The 19,566-nt window shown below is 57.5% G+C and overlaps 1 protein-coding gene across 3 annotated transcripts in view; it reads right to left on the reverse strand.

Annotated features, from left to right (window-relative positions):
• Positions 1–6,019: 6,019 nt before the first annotated feature.
• The window catches only part of KIF25 (kinesin family member 25), a 47,796-nt gene continuing 34,249 nt past the window's right edge, over positions 6,020–19,566 (reverse strand). For 2 of the 3 annotated variants that reach the window (XM_035728580.1, XM_035728579.1), the window contains exons 9-16: positions 17,325–17,399; positions 14,820–14,969; positions 10,720–10,896; positions 9,216–9,367; positions 7,876–8,019; positions 7,362–7,517; positions 6,419–6,569; positions 6,020–6,292 (exon numbers count right to left, since the gene is read on the reverse strand). In XM_035728580.1, coding sequence (XP_035584473.1) covers positions 6,262–6,292; positions 6,419–6,569; positions 7,362–7,517; positions 7,876–8,019; positions 9,216–9,367; positions 10,720–10,896; positions 14,820–14,969; positions 17,325–17,399 — 1,036 coding nt within the window. In that variant the 3' untranslated portion in view covers positions 6,020–6,261. The remainder of the gene's footprint in view (positions 6,293–6,418; positions 6,570–7,361; positions 7,518–7,875; positions 8,020–9,215; positions 9,368–10,719; positions 10,897–14,819; positions 14,970–17,324; positions 17,400–19,566) is intronic. The other variant, XM_035728581.1, reaches the window with a different exon arrangement.

The raw sequence follows: 19,566 nt of genomic DNA on the forward strand, positions 1-19,566 counted from the left end.
AAAGGAAGGGTGGCTTCCCTAGGGCCGAGGCACGCTCCCCACGCCCACCTCCAGGCCCTGCTTGCAGGTGGCCTTCCTGGAGCCGGCCACCACCTGGATGGTGCAGGGTCGCTGGGCTGAGCCCGCTGGTGCACAGAGTGCATGTTAGACTAGCGCCTGTGCCCCCAGGTAAAAGAGCAGGGCTTGTGCTGCATCTCACCTGCCTCCTAACCCAAGCTGGGCCCCTGCATCCCTTCCAGAGACCCCGAGAAAGGCTGCTCTGGAGCAGGTGGGATGTGAGACGGTCATAACAAGCCCCGAGCCTAAGGCTCTTAATGGGCATCCGGGTGTGGTCTGGCTCATTTTAGCTGGGCCCCTCTGGCCTCTCCCCTGCACAGGATCCGCATCCGCACACCTGCTGCCCCTTGATCTAGATGGACTGACTGACTCGTGCCTGTCTGGTGGTCCCGAGTACTCCGCGGGTGGGGGCGAGCCCACCGCCACACAGCCCTGTGCCCGGGACATCTCCTCGTGTCTCTCGCGCTCGTGCTAGGGAGGCCACATGGGCGCGGGAGCTCAGCTCAGGCTCATTTTGGAGAGGCAGGGCGGAGCTTGTGAGCCGATGTGTGCACGTGCGTGTGTGGATACACGTGTGCACACACGCACAGCGAGGTTGATGCTGCCCGGGCTGGGTTTCCTGATCCTTTCTGTGAAAGGAAATCTTGTGTGTGTACACAGCAGGCACGTGTAATAAAGACCTAACCCACACCTCCCTCGGACACTTGGAGCAGCCTGCGCCGGGCAGGCCAGGAGGTTGAGGGCTTCTCCTGTGTGCCGTGTGCTGGTACCGCCCGGACGGGGCCGGGCGGGGGGCCACTCATGCCCCGTGGAGCGCATATTTACCAAATGTGTTCCTTAGAGAGAAGCAAGGCTGCTCTAACCTCCCTTCCTCTGCGACCTGGAGTTGCTGAAGGGGCAATTCTGCCGTGGCGGATGAACGGGGTGGGGGCGGGTAGCCAGGGGTCCCTGTGGGCACCCAGGCTCCCCGACTAGACAAGACGTCACGGGCCAGCCCTGGGCAGGTGCCAGCCGGGGTCAGGGCTGGTGGGGCAGGCTTGCTGGCTGCCCATCTGGTCCCTGTGCAGGAAGTAGCTGGGCCCCGGGCTACAGAGGGCACCCAGCCTAGCGGCCACAAGAGAAAACACTGAGGGAGGGCCCTGAGCCAGGCAGCAGGAGGTCGGGGCCTGAAGGATGGGGGGAGGGCGTCGGAGCTGTCTGAGGCTCCCGCTTCCCATGATTTTCCAAAGTCGTACTAACACCAGTCCCCATAGTAACAAACGGGGTTGTGTCTGCTCTGACGGAAGGTCTATGGAGATTATTTTCCTTCAAAGAAAACGTGGGCACAAGAGCTCAGCGCCGCGGACTGACTTGCTACTGCGCGAAGAAGGTGTTGGGGGGGGCAGAAGTGAGCCTGCGGGGCCGGCCCCTGCACACAGGCCCACGCGTGCGCACGCGAGGGTGAGCGGACATGGTGAGTGGACAGGGCTTGGCGGCCGGCCTTGGGGGACACCGCACCTGTCCCCAGCTGCCACAAGAGGGCGCTGGACACACGCCGTGCGCCTCTGCCCAGCGCCGCCCCAGGCCCGGGTGTCCGGGAGGGCGGACGTGTGGGGGGCAGGCCTGGGCAGGACCAGCCTGGCGGGCTCAGGGCCATGTGGTTTCTGACCGGCTCCTCTCGGTGCAAGTCGGGGCTCGCATCCAGACTCAGCCTCCCAGCACCCCTGAGCCCACCCATCGGCGACTTGAGGGTGGCAGGGGCTGGAGGGGAGGGAGGCCAGGGCCAGCGCCCTGGGGCCTTGGCAGATGGGGCAGCGGGGACCGTTGGCTGACCCCGAGAAACCACCAGAACCCGGGAGGGGCTCCTCTTTCTATTCTTCCTCCAGGCCCCATGGACAGACAAGGAAAATTGTGCCAAGGGTCTGTTAACCACCGGGCAAGCTGGGGTTGCTGGGGTGAGCGGGGAGCACAATTAGAGGCCAAGAGGGGCCCGGGGCAGTGATCTCCAGCCCTCCCCACTCCTGCCCACCCAGAAAAAGTGAAAGCCTGACACACACGGCGGAGGCAAGAGTGGCCGGAAAGTCAGAAATACCAGCTTCTCCTTTGTGCAGATTAGGACTTTTTCTTTCAGGCAAAACAGAGGTTTTCCTGGAAAATGGGTCTTAACTAGTAGGGATGGATGGTTTGTGAGAAGAGACAGGTCAGGGCTGGTGTGGGGCTGCTACGTAGGCTGACTCACCTACACTCCGAGACCACGGGTGGCCCCCAGGGGTATGGTGGGCCCGGGCACAGGACCCTGCACTACAGCCGATGGGGCTGAAAGGAAGCCCACCCAGGTTCCCTCCGGGTCCCCGGAGTGGGCAGACGGCTCAGGAAAGTGGAGGCCAGGCCCGGGCCAGGTTTGGATGGAGGCCAGGGGTCGATCACCAGGTCTGGAGTCACAGAAACCCCGAGGGCTGTTTTGATGCAGCTCCCTGGGCCAACTGCCTGGTCTCGCTGCGACCCCTCCCACCCTGGGGTGAGGCTGGGGGAGTTGGGTGTGCGCTGGGGAGCACGGCTGCCGCCCTGCTGGCATGCAGGACGTCACAAGTGGACCTGGGGGCAGTTTTGTTGGGCCGGCTGCCAGTGCAAGAGGCCTGTGACGCTCGGGGACCCACAGCCCATCGAAGTCACGGACCCAGGAGTCCAGAGGGCATGTCTAACCTTCACTTCGGTTTGGTGAACTCTGCCCTGTGGCCATTGGGTCACCTAGACCCACCTCCTTGGGAAACAGAATCTAGAGCACAGCATGTCCTTTCTCCAGAAAAGCCTACTCACTCCATGGCTGGCTGCCCCAGAGCCGCTGCGTGGGCTTGGAGGCTCGGCAGAGGAGAAGAGAGGGTTGACTGGGGACCAGGGCGTCTGTCCAGGAGCCCTGGGTTCTCCTAGAGAGGAGCTGGGCCCCAGGCACGGTGGCCGGGGGCTCCGAGGAGGGGAGCGGGGGGGGCACCATGAGGCCCATCAGTGTTCGGCTTTGGGCCCCATCCGCACGTGACTCCGTGGTTTTCTAAAAGTTGCAGAATGAAGACGTTTTTAACCGTAAGTGGTTAAAACCCACTGACTCGCCAGCAAGGGTTGGCTCCACTGCCCCAAGGGGCACGCGGGTCGGGTTTTGGGGGGGCAGTGTTTCACAGGTTACCGCCTCCCCGGGCGGGGACAGAGTGGCTTCCAGGAGGTGGCGAAGGAAGGCCGAGGCAGGCCTGCTGGGAGACGGAAGAGCGTCTCCGGATTCAGCCTGGAGTTCAGTGCAGGGGGTGGGGGAAGGGCCTTGGGGTCTCGGGACCCTTTGTACTCTTCACACTTTTTAAAAGTTCGCACCGGATGCTTTTTTATCCAAGTACTTACCTCCCAGCAATGGGTCACCTCGCTGTCTCCCACAGGAGACCCCCGGCTGTACCCGCCCTGGCCCCGCGCTCACCCTCACTCTCAGCGGCTGCTCCCAGACAGTGTGCCACGGACCCCGCCCACTGACGCCCCGTGGCCTCGCTCCCTGCAGCTCCGGGCCTTCCTACGCTGTTGCCACAGACCCAGCGGCTCAGGGCCAAGGGTTCAGGCGCCTGGGCAAGTGGAAAATGCGCATTGAGGGGGGATGTGACCGGTTCTGGTTGTTCAGCATCCCTGAAATACCCTGGGGGTTGGGGGCACCAAGCCAGTCCCAAGAATGCGGGAGACAAGCCCCGAGGGGCGCGGGGCTACCTGTGCACGCGGACCCAGGCCCCCGCGACAGCGCGTCCTCGGCACAGCAGCTCGAACTGTGTCTGAGGAAGGCCGGGCTGCTCTGTCCCAGGGCAGGGGCAGCCAGGAGAAGGGAGCCGGGGGCAGGAGGATGTGGGGGGCACAGGGCGGGCCGCTCGGCTGGTGACGGGAGGGGCAGGGCTGGGAGGCACATTCCTGGAGCGCCCCGCGTTGTCAGCACACGTGGGACAGGGCTTCTCTTCGTGCCAGTGATGGGGCCAAAGGCCACAAGCCCCCACACGCTCTCCCTCCTCCGCACGCGGGCCCCCACCCCTGGGAGACACAGGCCCCGGGGGCGGCAGAGACAGATGCAGGCTGTGCGCGGGGGACGGGCGGGGGAGGTCCAGGAATTCGTGAGGCCCTGAAGCCCTGGGACGCGCTCTGGCATCCCGACAGTGACACGGGCCGCAAGGCCATGCTCAAGTTTCCTCTTCTTCCACAGATGAAGTGTTCTCTGCCTCTGCCAAACACGCCCAGTCAGAGGCAAGGTTTGCACAATTACCACGCCAACACAGAGCAGCGGCTCTAAGGCCGGGCACTTGGCCACCCTGAGGCCTGGGGGCTCACACGGCCACAGCCACGTGCGGACAGGGGCCCTGAGCATGCATCCAGGAGGTGAGCCCGTGTGCACGCTCTCTGCCTGCCCCAAATGCCCCTGTCCCTGCCCTGTCGGCCGTAACTGCCTCAGCTTCCAGAGGCCCGTGACCGTCTCGCGGGACAGTCCTGACGGGTCGTCCGGGGTGGCGGGCACAGGACGCTGCGCTGCAGGGGGGGATGGATGGTGTGGAGGTGGGCACTCACAGCGCGTGCAAGGAAGAAAGACTGTTCTCGGCAGGCAGTGGGCTGTGCCCCAAAGAGTGGCCGAGGACCTGCATGGTCACTCTCCAGCTGGCCCTGGTGGTCCCCTACCTGCCTTGGGATGGCGGCGATGCACCCCGCACAGGCTGGGTGTGGAGGGGCTCCCGGACGCATACCTGCTCTGGGGCCGCCCTCGTGCACATATGGATTTTTTTGAGCTGCAGGGCTGTCTCGGAGCCTCGTGGGCTGTCCGGTTGCCACGGGGATCCTGCAGTGACCAGACACCCCTCCCACCTGCTAGCGTCCATCCCACCCTCGCAGACGAAGACTGCCCCACTCTGCTTCCCGTGAAGCCAAAGGCAGGTTTCTGTCCTGTCACCCGACTCCGCGGTGGGGAGTCTCCCGTGTCAGAGCCTCTAAAACGGATCTGTCTGTAACTTTGCTGAGTTTTCAGCTTTCTGGGAAATCGTGTCCCTCGCAGCCATGCTGCTGACAACGTTTGCGTCAGGACTGGAACACTGTGTCCACGTGCTACTGTCTCTGTCCCGCTCACGGGGCGCACACAAGCCCAGGAGCGCTCACCGCGGTCTGTCCTCTAGCAGCCAATCAATCTGTCACCCTCCCAATCATCTACATGACCCGGCCCTGCCCTGTCCTCTGTGGTGTCCTCCTTCCACAGGGGACGCCCCGCCCCGTGACCTTCTGTGCGGGACACGTTTGCCGGCTGCCCGAGCGTGCCCAGCCTCACAGCCCGCGGGCCGGAGCCAGGCAGGAGCTGGGGTCCCGGGAGGTGCAGGAAGGAACGGGAAGGCCAGTGAGGAGCCAAGGCCCTGGACGCACCCCGGGGGTACTGAGGCAGGCGTGGGTCCTCGTGCCTCCCTCAGGGCCACGCACACCGTCCCCGGAGCCACACGCAGGAGCAGGCCTGTTGGGTTTGTGCTAATCACTAGAAAACACATTTTGCTCACTCTTAGTAAAACAGGCTGAGGTGTGAACGGGTTTTCCTCACATTTAAGCCACTCGTGCTCCAGAAGCATCAGCGGGGACCTGCATCTGAGCCTCACTTCCAGAGCCGCATGCATGGCGAGGGCACGGCCGCGTGTCCTGTTGGTCTGTGACGCCCGCACGCCTGTGGGCGCAGCTCAGAGCAGCTTCCACCCAAACAATCCCCGTTGCCGCGCGGACACTGCGACACGCACCCCTCATCAGCGCGCGGCCCACGGTCGGGGTGGGTTCTCGCGCCACATCCTAGTTCCCAGGGCCCCTGGACCCCACACACGGCCCCCACGCTGAGACCCTGTGGCCCGCCACGTGTCACGCGTCATGGCCAGCTCTGGGACGTCGGCTTGGGACAACGGGTCATTGCAAAAGGAGGAGCAGTAACACGAAACATCTGCTCTTGGTGGCATGTTTCTGCTCACCCGGCATATTGAGACGAGGGAACGGGGCTTTACGGGCTGAGGGAAGTGTCCGGGTCAGGCGGCCAGCACGAGAGCCCGGGGCTGTGGTTCTGGAACTCCACTGCGACCCCAGATCGTCTGGTCTTTGTACCTTCCCCGTTGGCAGGCAGACAGCACAGCTCCTTCTGCTCAGCCGCCACGTCCCTGTGCCCCCCTGCTTCTTGCTGGGCATCTCCTGCTCCTTGATGATGGGTCAGCATGTCACTGGTTCCTTGGAAAACAGGCTTATGAAGTCCAAAGTAAATGAGCTTGTGTTAGGGCACATACATTGTCAAGGAATGACAGGAAATTCATCGTAAGGGCGCAAGAATCCATTAACACAGGCAACCCGACCACGGCTCCTGCTTCACCTGGGTTTTCGGGGGGCCGCACTGCCCCCTCCAGCTTGGCCTCGCTGCACTTGCCTCACCTGGGCCCCAAACCCCAGGCACCGCAGCGTTTCTGCCACGTGTGTCTGGCAGGGGGACACGCACAGAATCACCAGGAGCTTTGCGTCACCTCCTTTAAAATAAAAAGCAACGGCAGGTGAAAGATCCCAAGAGAAACCCGGCACAGCTAAGCTATTGCGGAGCCCACATGGAGTCGGACGCCCGCTTCGGGGGCGTGGGGCTGGGCACGGGCCGCTCCTGGTGAGGGCGCAAGATGGCGGGGTCCCCCAGCCAGAGCACCCAGGGCTCCCCAGCCTGTCGGACAACAGGGGCTGCTGAGTGGCCTGGGAGGAAAAGCAAACCCAGGGACAAGGGAGAGGGAAAGACAGAAGGACGGGGAGGCAAACCACACAGACACCGAGAGGCCACAGCAACGGCTCGTGTGTCTCCCATGGGCCCCGCCGCCCCGCACCCAGCCCCGTGCATCAGGGGCCCTGCTAGAGGGAGAAGCCGAAACATGAACCCTGGATGCAGCCCTGCCTCGTCCTGTGGAGAAAGCCCATCTGCAGTGAGAGAGAAGAGACGCCAGGATGAGACGCATAGAAAGCCTAGAACATTCTACCGCAGCTGTCCTCGGGGTGAGCTGCAGCCCACCACGCACCCAACAGGATGGGACACAGGACGCGGAGGCGGCCCCGCAAGGGGCCGGGGACCTACTTGGAGGGCTGGCCAGGCACGTGCAAACCAACCACCCCAGTGCACGGCGACAGAGAACAGCACTGGAAATACTCTGGGAGGGGACCACAGTGACCTGGGGGCCCAGGAAGTCCCCCAAGAGGGAGCGAGCCCCCCCACGGGAGGGAGTGTGCTGTGGCACCCCCCGGGGGTCCTGTGGTCTGGGGCCTCTGGGGGGCCCTTGTGTTACCGAGAACATCCTGGAGAAAGTGGGTGAGCTGGCTGTTGCGGTACGGGACGTGGCCTCTGCGCTCCGACAGGGCCCCCAGGACATCTGCGAGGGCCGCCAGGCTCCGGTTTATGGACAGAGTTTCCCGTAGGGCCGATCCTGTCACTCCAGACACACCTGGGAAAGCGAGAAGACCCAGCCACGTGGGCAGCTTGGGCAACGAATTCTCTGGCAACACCAAGAAACGAATGAGGGAAAGCAAAACTGCCGCTTCTCAGGAAGGGAGCGCTGAGTGGGGAGCCCCTCAGTCCTACCGATGTCCTCCTCGGACACCCTGGGTGGCCTCGGCTGGGAACGGGCTGGCCGCTGCAGAGCCGCGGAGGGGGCATCGCTTTGGGACGAGCGCGTCTGGCGGCCGTGGAAGGACAGTTGCCCACTGGGAGGAGCAGCTGTGAGCTCACTGCAGACGGGGGCCTTGCTGAGGACGCCCCACATCCCCACTCACCCCGGACAGAGGCTTCCGCCCTGGGCTCACCCACACACTCGCTGCCCGCCAGGTCCACGAGCTGCAGCTTGGCATGCACCTGCTCCGCGGGTCGCTGGGCCCCCGGGGACCCGGGCGAGGCCCTGCCCCAGGCTGGCCGCCCCTCGAGCGGTGGTCCAGGTGACTGCCGGTCAGCTGCAAGGGGGTGACATGTACCCGGGAGTGACGTCCACAAAGCCTCCCTCAGCTTCCCACAGCGCCGAGGAGTGGGCCCTCATCCCGAAGGACCACACTCCGGGGGTCGGGGGCTGGCTACAGGGAGGGGCTTCTCTGGGTAAAACAGGGAAAGGGAAGCCAGTGCCCACGCAGTCTCATGAGCACCGAATGACGTTTCCAGAAATACTCGGTAATGACACAAATTAATACCCGATGGGCCCTGACAGAGGTAAACTCCACCCTTGTTTCCTAGGCCCCCACAGAAATCCTGACAAAACTGGTCTTCATTTTGCCATGTGTGTCCATTTCACTGAGCGTTATTCCTAAACAGACTTCCGAAAGAGATTTTTTTTTAAAACCTAAATAATATACTCACTGTGGAAAGCATAAAAAATACACATAATTTACAAAAAAAAAAAAAAAAAACACAAAATCCACTCTGGTCTCCACAGCCTTCTCCCGTGTGGCTAGCGGCTCTGGGCTCCCTGGACAGCACCTGCCATGCACGGCCCCGCCCTCCCTGCAGGTGCGCCCGGTCCTGGGACTCATTGGGCCGAGTATGGGGGGTGCAGGGCGGTCAGGAATCTCTGCACTGAGCCCCCACCCCCCATCCTCCCTTCCTGGACCACCTTGGCAGCCACAGGGTCAGGGGCGTGCCAACCCCCCGCCCCGGGGCCAGGCATCTGTGTGACCACGTGTGAAGTGGGCCCTGGACCAGCTGTCCTCTGCCCGTGGCCTCTGGCACCGGGAGCCTACGGAGATTTGGGTCCTCGGCCCGTCCATCCCAGCCTGGGGGCCTTGTGCTTTGCAAGTCCCACAGATGACCCTGTGTGCTGGCCCAGTCTTCACCGACGGGGATGTCCAGACCCTTGCAACCCGTGCCTTACTTTTCTTACATAACTGGCACCACTGTATATACTGGTTTGTGACTTTCTAAACCCAAATCACACTCACAGTCTCACTCATGACTCGGGCATCATGTGCCCAGATGTAATATGCCCATTCTCCCCGTGTCACACCCTATTTAACAAAGCCTTTCCCTCCGTCCCTCAGCCCGATCCCCACTCTTCTCGGCCTGGGTTCCAGACCCTCCAAAGAAGTGTTTGCAGTTGCCACCCTCGGGCTCCGTGCACCTTCTGTTCCGTGCCCCTGCCCAGGCACGCACGGCCACTTACCGGGGCTGCCGCAGGGGGAGGCTGCGGTGAGAGTGGCCGTTATTATCAGGTGGGATCTAGAAGAACAGGCGTGCACTTGGGTGGCGAGCCGCGCCCTGAGCGGCAGGCTTCCGGCGGCGAGCGCGATGAAGTCCTCCGCGCTGTGGACGGGCCTGGCAGAGTGCACGGGTGATGGGGAGCGTGGCCGCGGCGGTGGCAAGCGACGCCCCCACCCCCCCCCCACAGACCCAGGGGGCCTACTGTAGGAAAGCGGACTGAAGCACACCTTATACAAAATAACAGCAAATCAAACGCCTTCCTCTTCTGAGGCCTGACTGACGTGTCATGAGCTGCTTTACTCTGGAATAATCAACTGTTTCAGGACACCCCCGTGGACTCCAATAAAAGTCCATTTCCCTATTTTAGTTAGTGAGAGATGACAGCTAATCAGAAATTCCCATCAGCGAGACCTATGTTGTTCTGAGTCTTATCAGTCAAAAGCTGAGAGTTCTGGTTACCTTGTGCAAACTTAGGGTTCAGTGTACCATCCTGTAGGTTTTTTCAGATGCTAGAAACAGCCGCAGACCCTTCCCTTACTGACTCTGAGATCCCAGGACAGGCTCACTACCCTAAACCTCCTCGACAAGGGGAGACAGCCTTCCCCCGCCCCCCACGAGCAAGCCGGATGTGGACTCAGGGAACAGGTAACTTTGAGGAATGTCTTTAATCAAGATGAGGAGCCTTTGGGGCGCCTGGGTGGCTCCATGGTTAAGCGTCTGCCTTCGGCTCAGGTCATGGTCCCGGGGTCCTGGGATCAAGCCCCGCATCGGGCTCCCTGCTCCGCGGGAAGCCTGCTTCCCCCTCTCCCGCTCCCCCTGCTCGTGTTCCCGCTCTCGCTGTGTCTCTCTCTGTCTCTGTCAAATCAATAAATATTTTTAAAAAATATGAGGAGCCTTCCCTATTTACAAGATGAATAATTACTGTATTCTATCAAATATTGACACGTACAAGCGGAAATGAGGACGTCTATACTTAATGGCGGGACCGCAGGCAGGTCCATTCTCCAAGCTCGCTCCCTCATCTGGAACATGAGGACGGAACCTGTCCCACACATTTGTCATCAAGATATTTTAAAAGGTTAATTAACGTGTCTGGGTTTTTTTTAGTAGTTTTATTTATTTATTTTTAAAGATTTTATTTATTTATTTGAGAGAGAGAATGAGAGGGAGAGAGAGCACGTGAGGGGGGGAGGGTCAGAGGGAGAAGCAGACTCTCTGCCGAGCAGGGGGCCCGATGCGGGACTCGATCCCGGGACTCAGGGATCGTGACCCGAGCCGAAGGCAGTCGCCCAGCCGACTGAGCCAACCAGGCGCCCTAACGTGTCTGTTTTAACTGTGATTTTAAAAAGATAATTTCTAAAGCAAATGGAAAAATGCACGACACATCCTAAGTGCAACAACACCGCGAACCCTTTCAGCAATAAAGGGGTCGCGGTGAAGCTGCCGGGCCACGGCTGAACACTCACTGTCGGGTTGGCGGAGAGACCTCCCGCTTTGCCGCCTTGCTTGTCCGCGCGTCACGCTTCGGCCCAGACACCGCCGTGCGGCGCTCTTTGGCCAGAAGGTCAAGAATGTCGTTATTATACACTTCCACTATGGACACGTCAACCTTCAGGCTCTTTGATGGGTTTTCTGAAATAAGTCTGGGGGTGGGGACACGAGGGACTCAGCCACCACGGGAACTGGGGCGGCCCCGCGAAGAAAGCTGTAGGGGACCCACTCTCACAGGACAGGCTGCCGTCCAGGACACACAGCGAGGCCCCCAGCCCGTGAGTACCGGGCAGCGTCGTAGCACCGGCGGGAAGAAGGGCAAATTCTCTTCGAACTGCAGGGTAAGCAACTGTCTTGGGAACAACTGCTTTACCTGAGCTGTATCTGAATCAATGATTTCAGCCATCGGTAGGGACCCTTAGCATCCCAGGCCCATGAGGGGAGGATGTGGGGAGAGCACGCAGCCTCCATGCAGAAGCCCCTCACCCGAGTCTCATCACCACGCAGAAGCCCAAAGCCAGCTGCCAGGACAGGAGGGCTCAGCACCTTTCCGGGGCTGGGGTTTGCTCTGTTCCAGGGAGGACTGAGCGCAGACTCCTCCACCAGCCCAGCCCGCACCCAGACCTCCAGCCAAGTCCTGCCCGGGACCTCCTGACAACCTACCCAGCCTCTTAGAAACTACTGCACATCTTCTGTTTCATCTTGTAAAGTGCTATGTGCTGACCACGGGAAGGTTTAAAAATACAGATACTACCCGCTTAGAGAAAAACCCCATAACCGCAGTCAGGGGAAGAGTGACCACCAGCCCGGCCCCTCCCGCCCACGCCCCGCTAGTGCCTTTCCGCAAAGCTCCCACACAGGCCACGGAGGCCGCCTCTGTCTTCTGGGGATCATGGCCTGTCTGACACGTGCTCAGTAAGACCAATCTGAGTCTGACTACGGTGCTTTCTTGTCCACAGAGGAATTCTGGATCCGGGGCTGGAAGTCCACCGTGGGAGGAGGGTGTCTGTGCTGAGGAAACGCGCAGCCTGGTGCGTCTTACACAAGCATGGATGGACGGAGTTTACCGAGGAGCTATGGAGAGCCAAGATAAAATGAGCAATTAATGTCTTCTGGTGATACAGTCAAAAAATGAGAAAGACTAAGATGAAAGAAAAAAATAAATTCTCCAGTGAAAACAATTTTCGGCACAGAGTTCACATTTGGATTGTCCTCCGTGCTGGGGTCTGCAGGGAAGACTCTAAGAAGCGTTAACTGTGGGAAGGGCGAAGAGCTAGGCCAGCTGAGCTGGGGGCTGGGCGTCCCCCCTCCGCTCTCGAGAACACGCTCATGCAAACCTGACCTCAGCGTGTGGCTCCACCCCTCGTGTGAACGGCCGTGTCTTCGGGCATCACAAAACCCGAAATTCAAAATTTCTTATCTACATAATACCAGGGAGCTGATTTGAAGATTTCCTTCCATTTACTTAAGTACTTGATCTGCTTCATGCATTGGTTCGTTTGTCTCTCTGGTGTTCAGTAGTTTGTTAGACTCTGCAAATGGTGTTGAAACGTTGCCTTCAGTCTTTGCCTTGAAGAAGCCGAGTGTTTAGTAGGCAGGATGCCTACTGTGGCACATTTTACACAAAAATGCGTGTGGGCTCCCGTGAGGTTACAAAGGGGGCAGCCCTGAGGCAGGGCGGGTGGGAGGGCCGCCCCTGGTCCTGCACATCCTCCTGGATCCTCTCTGTGTTCGTTCTGGGCTTTTTGAGGGCTGGAAATTATCACGTGCATTCTCTGTACTCCTTGTACATTCAGTCTGGCAGGTAGAAAATCTCCTCACGTCTGCTGATAAGCTGAGATCTGCCACAAAGGCTGTGGTGTCACCGGGCTGGAAGGAGCCAGGCCCCTTCATGACGCCAAGGGTGCCAATGAGCACAGGGCGCTGGGAGGGCGGTCGGCAGGCTCCCGCAAGGGCCCCGGAGCCTGGAACGGCAGCGGCCCCTGGGGCCCTTCTCCGCGGCAGACGCTGCAAGATCTTCTCCTGACCCCTGGTGTCTCCGGGGCCCCTCCTTCCACGTGACCCTCAGGAAAGCCCAGAGCTGCTACAGCTCTACCGTGGTCTCACGTGGCCCCCCTTAGCTTCTGGCCAATGTGGCTGCTGCCTGGTCTGACAAGGTCTCCCCGGAGGGGGGCAGATGGCTCTCCCACCAGCACCGGCCTGGCTCTGCAGAGCATGTCCGGGACTAACGCTGCAGTCCCAGCCCCCTGAAATTCTGAAACCAGAGCAAACACCCAATGGAGTGCCGTGTCCCCAGAGGGAGAGCTCTGGGACCCGAGATCCCCAGCCCCGCCCCAGGGACCCCCGAGGTGCCCTGTGGCCATGCGCCTTCTTGGGCTGATGCAATGAGGCAGGGTTGACGTGCTCCTCCCAGGAGAAGTCCTCAGGCTGGCCACACGCCCCAGACCTCCTCCCCCACCTCTGACAACCCACAAGCACACACTCAGGAGTGGCGGCCCCGTGCGGCACCCCGCACCGGCCTCGTGGCCACTGAGATTTCCAGAATGGTTGTTACACAGCACACAGCCCCGCCTGCCCTGACAGGGCCTCTTCAGAAGTACTTAGTACTAGTGAACTTAATAAACGCATTCTCTATTGGTACTAATACTTAAGGAATATTGGTTTGAAGAGGCTCCAAAACATTAGGCTGTGTGCGAGTTCTTATGTCTTTGGCCCTGATTTTAAGACGCGAAAAGCCTCAGCAAGGAGACACAGAGTGAGAAACCGAATCCAGGGGGTGGGCAGCACGGAAGGCCCCCGGCTCCCCCAGAGACCTGCTGCTGGGAGAGGCCTTCTCTCGAGGGGCAGACGGTTTCACTGGGACATGCCACGCACTGTCACACAGTGAGCCACAGTGCGTTGAAAGCAGGGTGTGCAAAGTGAGAGTGAGTATTCTGCACGGTGGCCCCTGGAGGCCCCTGGAGGCAGGGATGGTCTGTGTCCAGGCCTAGAGGGTGGAATGTCACACCTTTATTCCAGGATCCCCTGGTAACCTGGAGTGCCAAGGACAACTTGTTACTAATTTTTTCCAGGAGTAATTGTATTGGTAAAATCAGGAAAATGCAGTGGGTCTCTTCCAGGGATATTTTCCCAGAACAGAAGCATCTTCAACATGCCCAGCTCTCGCTGTAACTCCGAAGAAGAAAACCAGCTGTGTCGGCTCTTTCCAGGGCCAGGAGGCAAGGAAAAGACAGCGGGGGTCTCCCGCTGCCCCCATCCCTTTCCGGGGCAGAGAACCCCCACGCTCCTCCCCATCCCCTCCCGGGGCAGAGAACCCCCACGCTCCTCCCCCTCCCCTTCCGGGGCAGAGAACCCCCACGCTCCTCCCCGTCCCCTCCCGGGGCAGAGAACCCCCACGCTCCTCCCCCTCCCCTCCCGGGGCAGAGAACCCCCACGCTCCTCCCCCTCCCCTCCCGGGGCAGAGAACCCCCACGCTCCTCCCCGTCCCCTCCCGGGGCAGAGAACCCCCACGCTCCTCCCCCTCCCCTTCCGGGGCAGAGAACCCCCACGCTCCTCCCCGTCCCCTCCCGGGGCAGAGAACCTCCACGCTCCATCCTCTCCTGAACAGGGAAATTGTCCAGCTAGGGGTCTCTTTCAAAAAGTTTTGATTTGGGGCGCCAGAGGGCTCAGTTGGTTAAGAGTCCAACTCTTGATTTCGGCTCAGGTCATGATCTCAGGGTTGTGAGATCAAGCTTTGAGTCAGGCTCTATGCTCAGCTGGGAATCTGCTTGAGATTCTCTCTCTCCCTCTGCCCCTCCCCCCCAAAACAAATAATAAAATCTTAAGAAAGAAGCAACCCTTAAAAAAAAAAGTTTTGTCTTAACGACAGGATTTCAACATGTATGTGCCATAAGAATTTCTAGGGTTTGTGGTACGGAGGCCCGAGTATTTAAACACTGGACGGTAGTGTGTTCCAATAGGAGCGTCAGGTGTGGTCTCCGCAAACAGAAGCCGTCCGCCGCATCCCTTCCCAGTGCTGCTGGCCTCCCACACTCCCTGCTGCCGCTGTGGGCCTCTGCTCACTGCCCCCAGGTACCTGAAGAGCTCTCTGGCAGCCCTGGGCATGATTCCGAGGTCTCTGTGCGGGCCCCATGGGGGGACGTGCGCCTCCTTAGAACGTGGACCCAACATGGTGTAGCTCTTCCCACACCCTGTCTGTCCATAAGCCAGAATGCAGACATTGTACCTGAAACCCAACACAGATGTCAGCGCTGCAACCCGCACAGTAGTCTCCTGCACTAACTGGGTTCTAAGAACAATGTTCCCTCGGATGGAAACTTTGATACATGTTGCTCTGTATTCCTCTGTTACTCCATCCCTTACAAAGCAGGCTTTCATAGGACCGGAGCTGTGTTTTTGCAGAATCCTGCTGTTGTTGGGTTACACAGCATTGGGCTGAACCACACTCACCTTTACACGCGCCTAACACGCTCCGCATCGGCACCTGCTTCTCCTCGGTGATTCCACATTTCCTCTGGGCGCCCACTGCTGGTGCCCTGTGCTCAAAGTCCACGCGGGGGTCCCACCCTGAACAAGACCCCCTGTCCACTCCGTCAGGGCAGAGCTGGGGTCGCCCAAAGCAAGTTCATCTTACTAAACTGGGGCTTCTCCTAATGCATGTGAAATGACACTTCTCTGTGGTTTTCTACAAATATTTCCCTATCATCTATATGACGGCGTGCACGGCTGACATTTGTTACATATTCTGAGACTTTGACATTCCAGGGGACCTGGTGACTCCGCACCCGCAGTCAGCCAGAATGCACCAACACTGTCTCCATGACAGGTGCGCTGCCCCCTGCACCCCACAGCTCGGGGTCACATCACAGAGGACAGGGGACGGTTGCTGGCTCCCTGCATTCCCTTCCAGCTGTTTCTTCAGCCCAAGATGTCAATGGGAAGATCGGAACATTGAAAGAATATTTGAAAATGGACATAAATTTATATGATAATAGGGTATACATTTATGATACAAATATATAAATAATATAAACGTATGATCTTGGCCGTGAAGGTGCAGGTGATCCAGACCTGCTGCAGGGGCTGAATGCTAAGGCCTAAACCCCCCCTTCGCGTCACAGAGGGGACGAGACTGTCCCCACGCAGGCCCCGCCTCGAGACTCTGATTTCATGGATGGACCCTTAAGCGGATGGGCTATTTAGCCTGAGGCACTCCCAGCAAGTCACGCTAGTGAGGCTGTGACGAATGCCAAGTCTGTGAGGAGCGCTCCGGCTGACCGGCACCTCCAACAGTGACCAGGGGGCCTCCCTCCAGGACCGAATGTTCTAGTCCAGCGGGAAGCCGATCAGGGCAAAGACCGACCCAGGACCTCAGAGTTACCACCCTGCATTGTTTGTCTTCCGGAATTGAAAAGTCTCAAGGTCTTTACAACAAAAACCTCACTGCATTCTGTATCTCAGACCTTCCCTGAGATGATGGTACACTTCTCTGGTGGGAACACCTTGGTCTCAGCGGGTCACCAGCTCTTATGGGGACCTTACACGCCCTTGAGGAATGCAGAGGGGAAAGAAGCCTCTTGAAGAAAGCAGCTCAGGACTCAAAATAATGCCATCTGTTTCACATTTAAAAGGGAAAGGCAACTCTGGCAAAGATCATTTAACCACTATGCCTTTTTTATTTCTGGAATCTGCTTACTTAAAAGAGGCCTACTTAAAAAAAGAAAAAGAGCCCTCCTATCATTTTCCATGGAAGAACTTTTTTTGGATGGGTCTCAAAGCCCCAGCATTCCAGAAGGAGGGTGCAAGGAGAAACTGCATCGTTGTGGGAGGCTTGGCCCTGCAGGTGTGTGCAGCGGGAGGCAGAGGGTTCCCACGGGGACCTGCCCTGTCACATCCATGCCTTTCAGGTGCCTGCCATGTGCTTTGGGTGCTGGGGCGCCGCGGGCGGAAATGGGGCTGTAATGATAGCCTCTAGCTGGTGGACTTTGGCTGTTGCAGGAGCCTTTGCTGGGCAAACACGAATATGCCTTCTTTAGGACGCTGAACGCAGACTCCTCCACCAAACTGGGGTCCTTCCCAGCACCCCGAAGTAGGAAGTCTTGGCGTATTGTGTCTCAGCCACACATATCTGGTTCCATTTGTGGCTAAAGACGCGATCTTTACTCAGAAGATGTGACCTTGGGAATCACCGGTGGTCATGGGTCCGGGGCCAGAGGCTCTGTCCCAAAGGGATCATGAGTTCTTCAGTCCAGTGTTAACACACTCCACAGACTTTCCGAAAATTCTAAAATGCAGAAAGAGTCCCAGAGAGCACAAGGGCAACTGCTCACAGTCTACACGTGTCACTAGAACCAGAGAGTAGGTGTCCACTGACAGCCATTCCTCAAGTCCTGGGTGGCCCTCTTCCTGGCAGACAGACCTACCCACCCCCCCATGGACACTAATCGACATGGGGCTACGGGTTTGCTCTGCCGTCAAATGCTCAGACTCTAACGTCACACACTCATCGTGTAGCATGAATGAGATCTACTCACGGTTACTCATAACTGTGATCACTGGCCTCGAAGATATTTTAACTCACCCATCTAAGAGAGACGTAAGCAGCGGGCACACATCCCCAAATACCACCTGCTGAGATTCTGCTGGGCCATAAACTCTGAGAGGCAAAGGGAAAAATGACTCATTATTAAAAGAACAAGAGATTTACATCATTAACCAAATATGAAAACCTGCTAAAAACGAAAGCCTTATCCACTTCTCATCTAAGCCACCAACACAGTCAGGATCCATCTTTGTAACAATTGGAGATCAATCCCATTACCTCTCAGGCTAACAGAGGTTAAGGAAGACTGAAGAAATGTCTCCTCTGTTATAAAAACACAATTATGAATGCTTGCAAAGCAGAAAGAAAAAGCAAGCCAGCAAGAAAAAAAGAAAGGATACCATGTAATTATCCTGGGACTAAATTAGCTCCACTTAAGTGGGTCCAACAAGAATAATGTAAAAATCATACTCTGGGCAACATCGGATATGTAATATTTAATTTTTATTTTCAAGCTCTCCAAAGTATTGTTTTCCTAGGTCCCAGGTTAGTTCAGCAGAATGTCCATATGCGTCATGGGACTGGAATGTCTGCTATGGAAAGGGGAATCCGATGTGGTTCTGTGTTTATAAGCACGCACAAATACAGCTAAGTAGGAAGGAACTTCTAAAAAATGCAGCTCACGGCACAATTTGAAACAAGATTGGAATGCAGCTGAAGAGCAGAATTTGTGCCAGACTACCAAATATATGAAAGCAGCACTAGTGGTCAGTTGTACTGAATCCAATGTGCTTTGCTTTTAAGCTTAGATGCCTGAAATACAGGCTTTTATTTAGCTGGTACCAAATGTTTCTCTTCTTTCATTTTCAAAATGTGTCATATTGTCCAATTGATCCATAGTATTTCTAGAAGCAGGAGTAATTTTAAATGTATAAAATGTTGCTTATTATGCATGATCAGGAGGGCATTTGGGGCAAGTGGTATGATGCTGAGCTCTTGAATCTTTTTTTTCTTAATTTTTATTTATCTATTTACTCGTGAAAGAGATAGAGAACACGCAGGGGAATGGGGGCAGAGGGAGAGAAAGAATCTCCAGCAGACTCCCTGCTGAGTGTGGAGCCCAGTGCAAGGCTGTGTGTGCAGCAGGGAGGCATGGGGTTCCCAGGGGACCTGACCTGTCACATCCTGTGCCTTTTGGGCACCCGCAAAATGTGCTTTAGGTGCTGGGGCGCCACCGGCAGAAACAGGGCTATGATCTCACAACCCTGAGATCATGACCTGAGCCAAAACCAAGAGCTGGATGTTTAACCAACTGAGTCACCCAGGCACCTCTTGAATCTTTTTGTTTTTTTTTAAGATTTATTTATTATTTGAGAGAGAACAGCGGTGTGGGCAGGAGCAGAGGGAGGGAGAGAGAATCTCAGACAGGCTCTGCGCTCAGCAGAATGTCCATTGAATGTGGGGCTCGATCCCACGACCCTGAGATCATGACCTGAGCCAAAACCAAGAGTCAGACCCTTAACAGACTGCCACCCAGGGGCCCCTTGAATCTTTTTTTTTTTTTTTCAACTTATCACCGAATCCCCACGGCCTGCTACTTGGCGCAAGCCTGCAGCCCTCCATTTGGAGCCTGTGGAAGCTGACCTCGAAAATGTTTCAGTATGTATCTGAAAAGGATGAAGACTCTTCCAAAAAACATCATGATGCTACCATTACCACATTTAAAAAAAATTAACGGTAATTCCTCAACATCATCCTCCAAAGTCAGTCCATGTTCTCTGACATTTCTCCAGTTCTCTGGTAAGCTTACTTTTCCTGTTGGTTTTTTAAAACTCATGATTCAGGGCGCCTGGGTGGCTCAGTCGTTGGGCGTCTGCCTTCGGCTCGGGTCATGATCCCGGGGTCCTGGGATGGAGGCCCGCGTCGGGCTCCCTGCTCGGCGGGAGGCCTGCTACTCCCTCTCCCACTCCCCCTGCTTGTGTTCCTGCTCTCACTGTCTCTCTCTGTCAAATAAATAAATAAAATCTTAAAAAAAAAAAAAACAACTCATGATTCAAACGCGGCATTCCTGTGGCTCCTAGCCGAATGTCTTCTAAATTTCTAATCTACTGCAGGGGTCGGCAAACTTTTCCTAAATAGTAAATAGTTTAGGCTTGGTGAGAGTCTTACTTAAACACTCAGGTCTTTCCCACCAACATGAAGCCAAGGTCAAAGGTCCTGCCACCCGCACTTGGTAACGTTGTATTGAGTCATTACTCAGGAGGTCAGCAGTTGGACACAA

This window comes from Zalophus californianus, chromosome 7 (genome assembly GCF_009762305.2).
Source record: "Zalophus californianus isolate mZalCal1 chromosome 7, mZalCal1.pri.v2, whole genome shotgun sequence".
Classification (NCBI taxonomy): Eukaryota; Metazoa; Chordata; class Mammalia; order Carnivora; family Otariidae; genus Zalophus; species Zalophus californianus.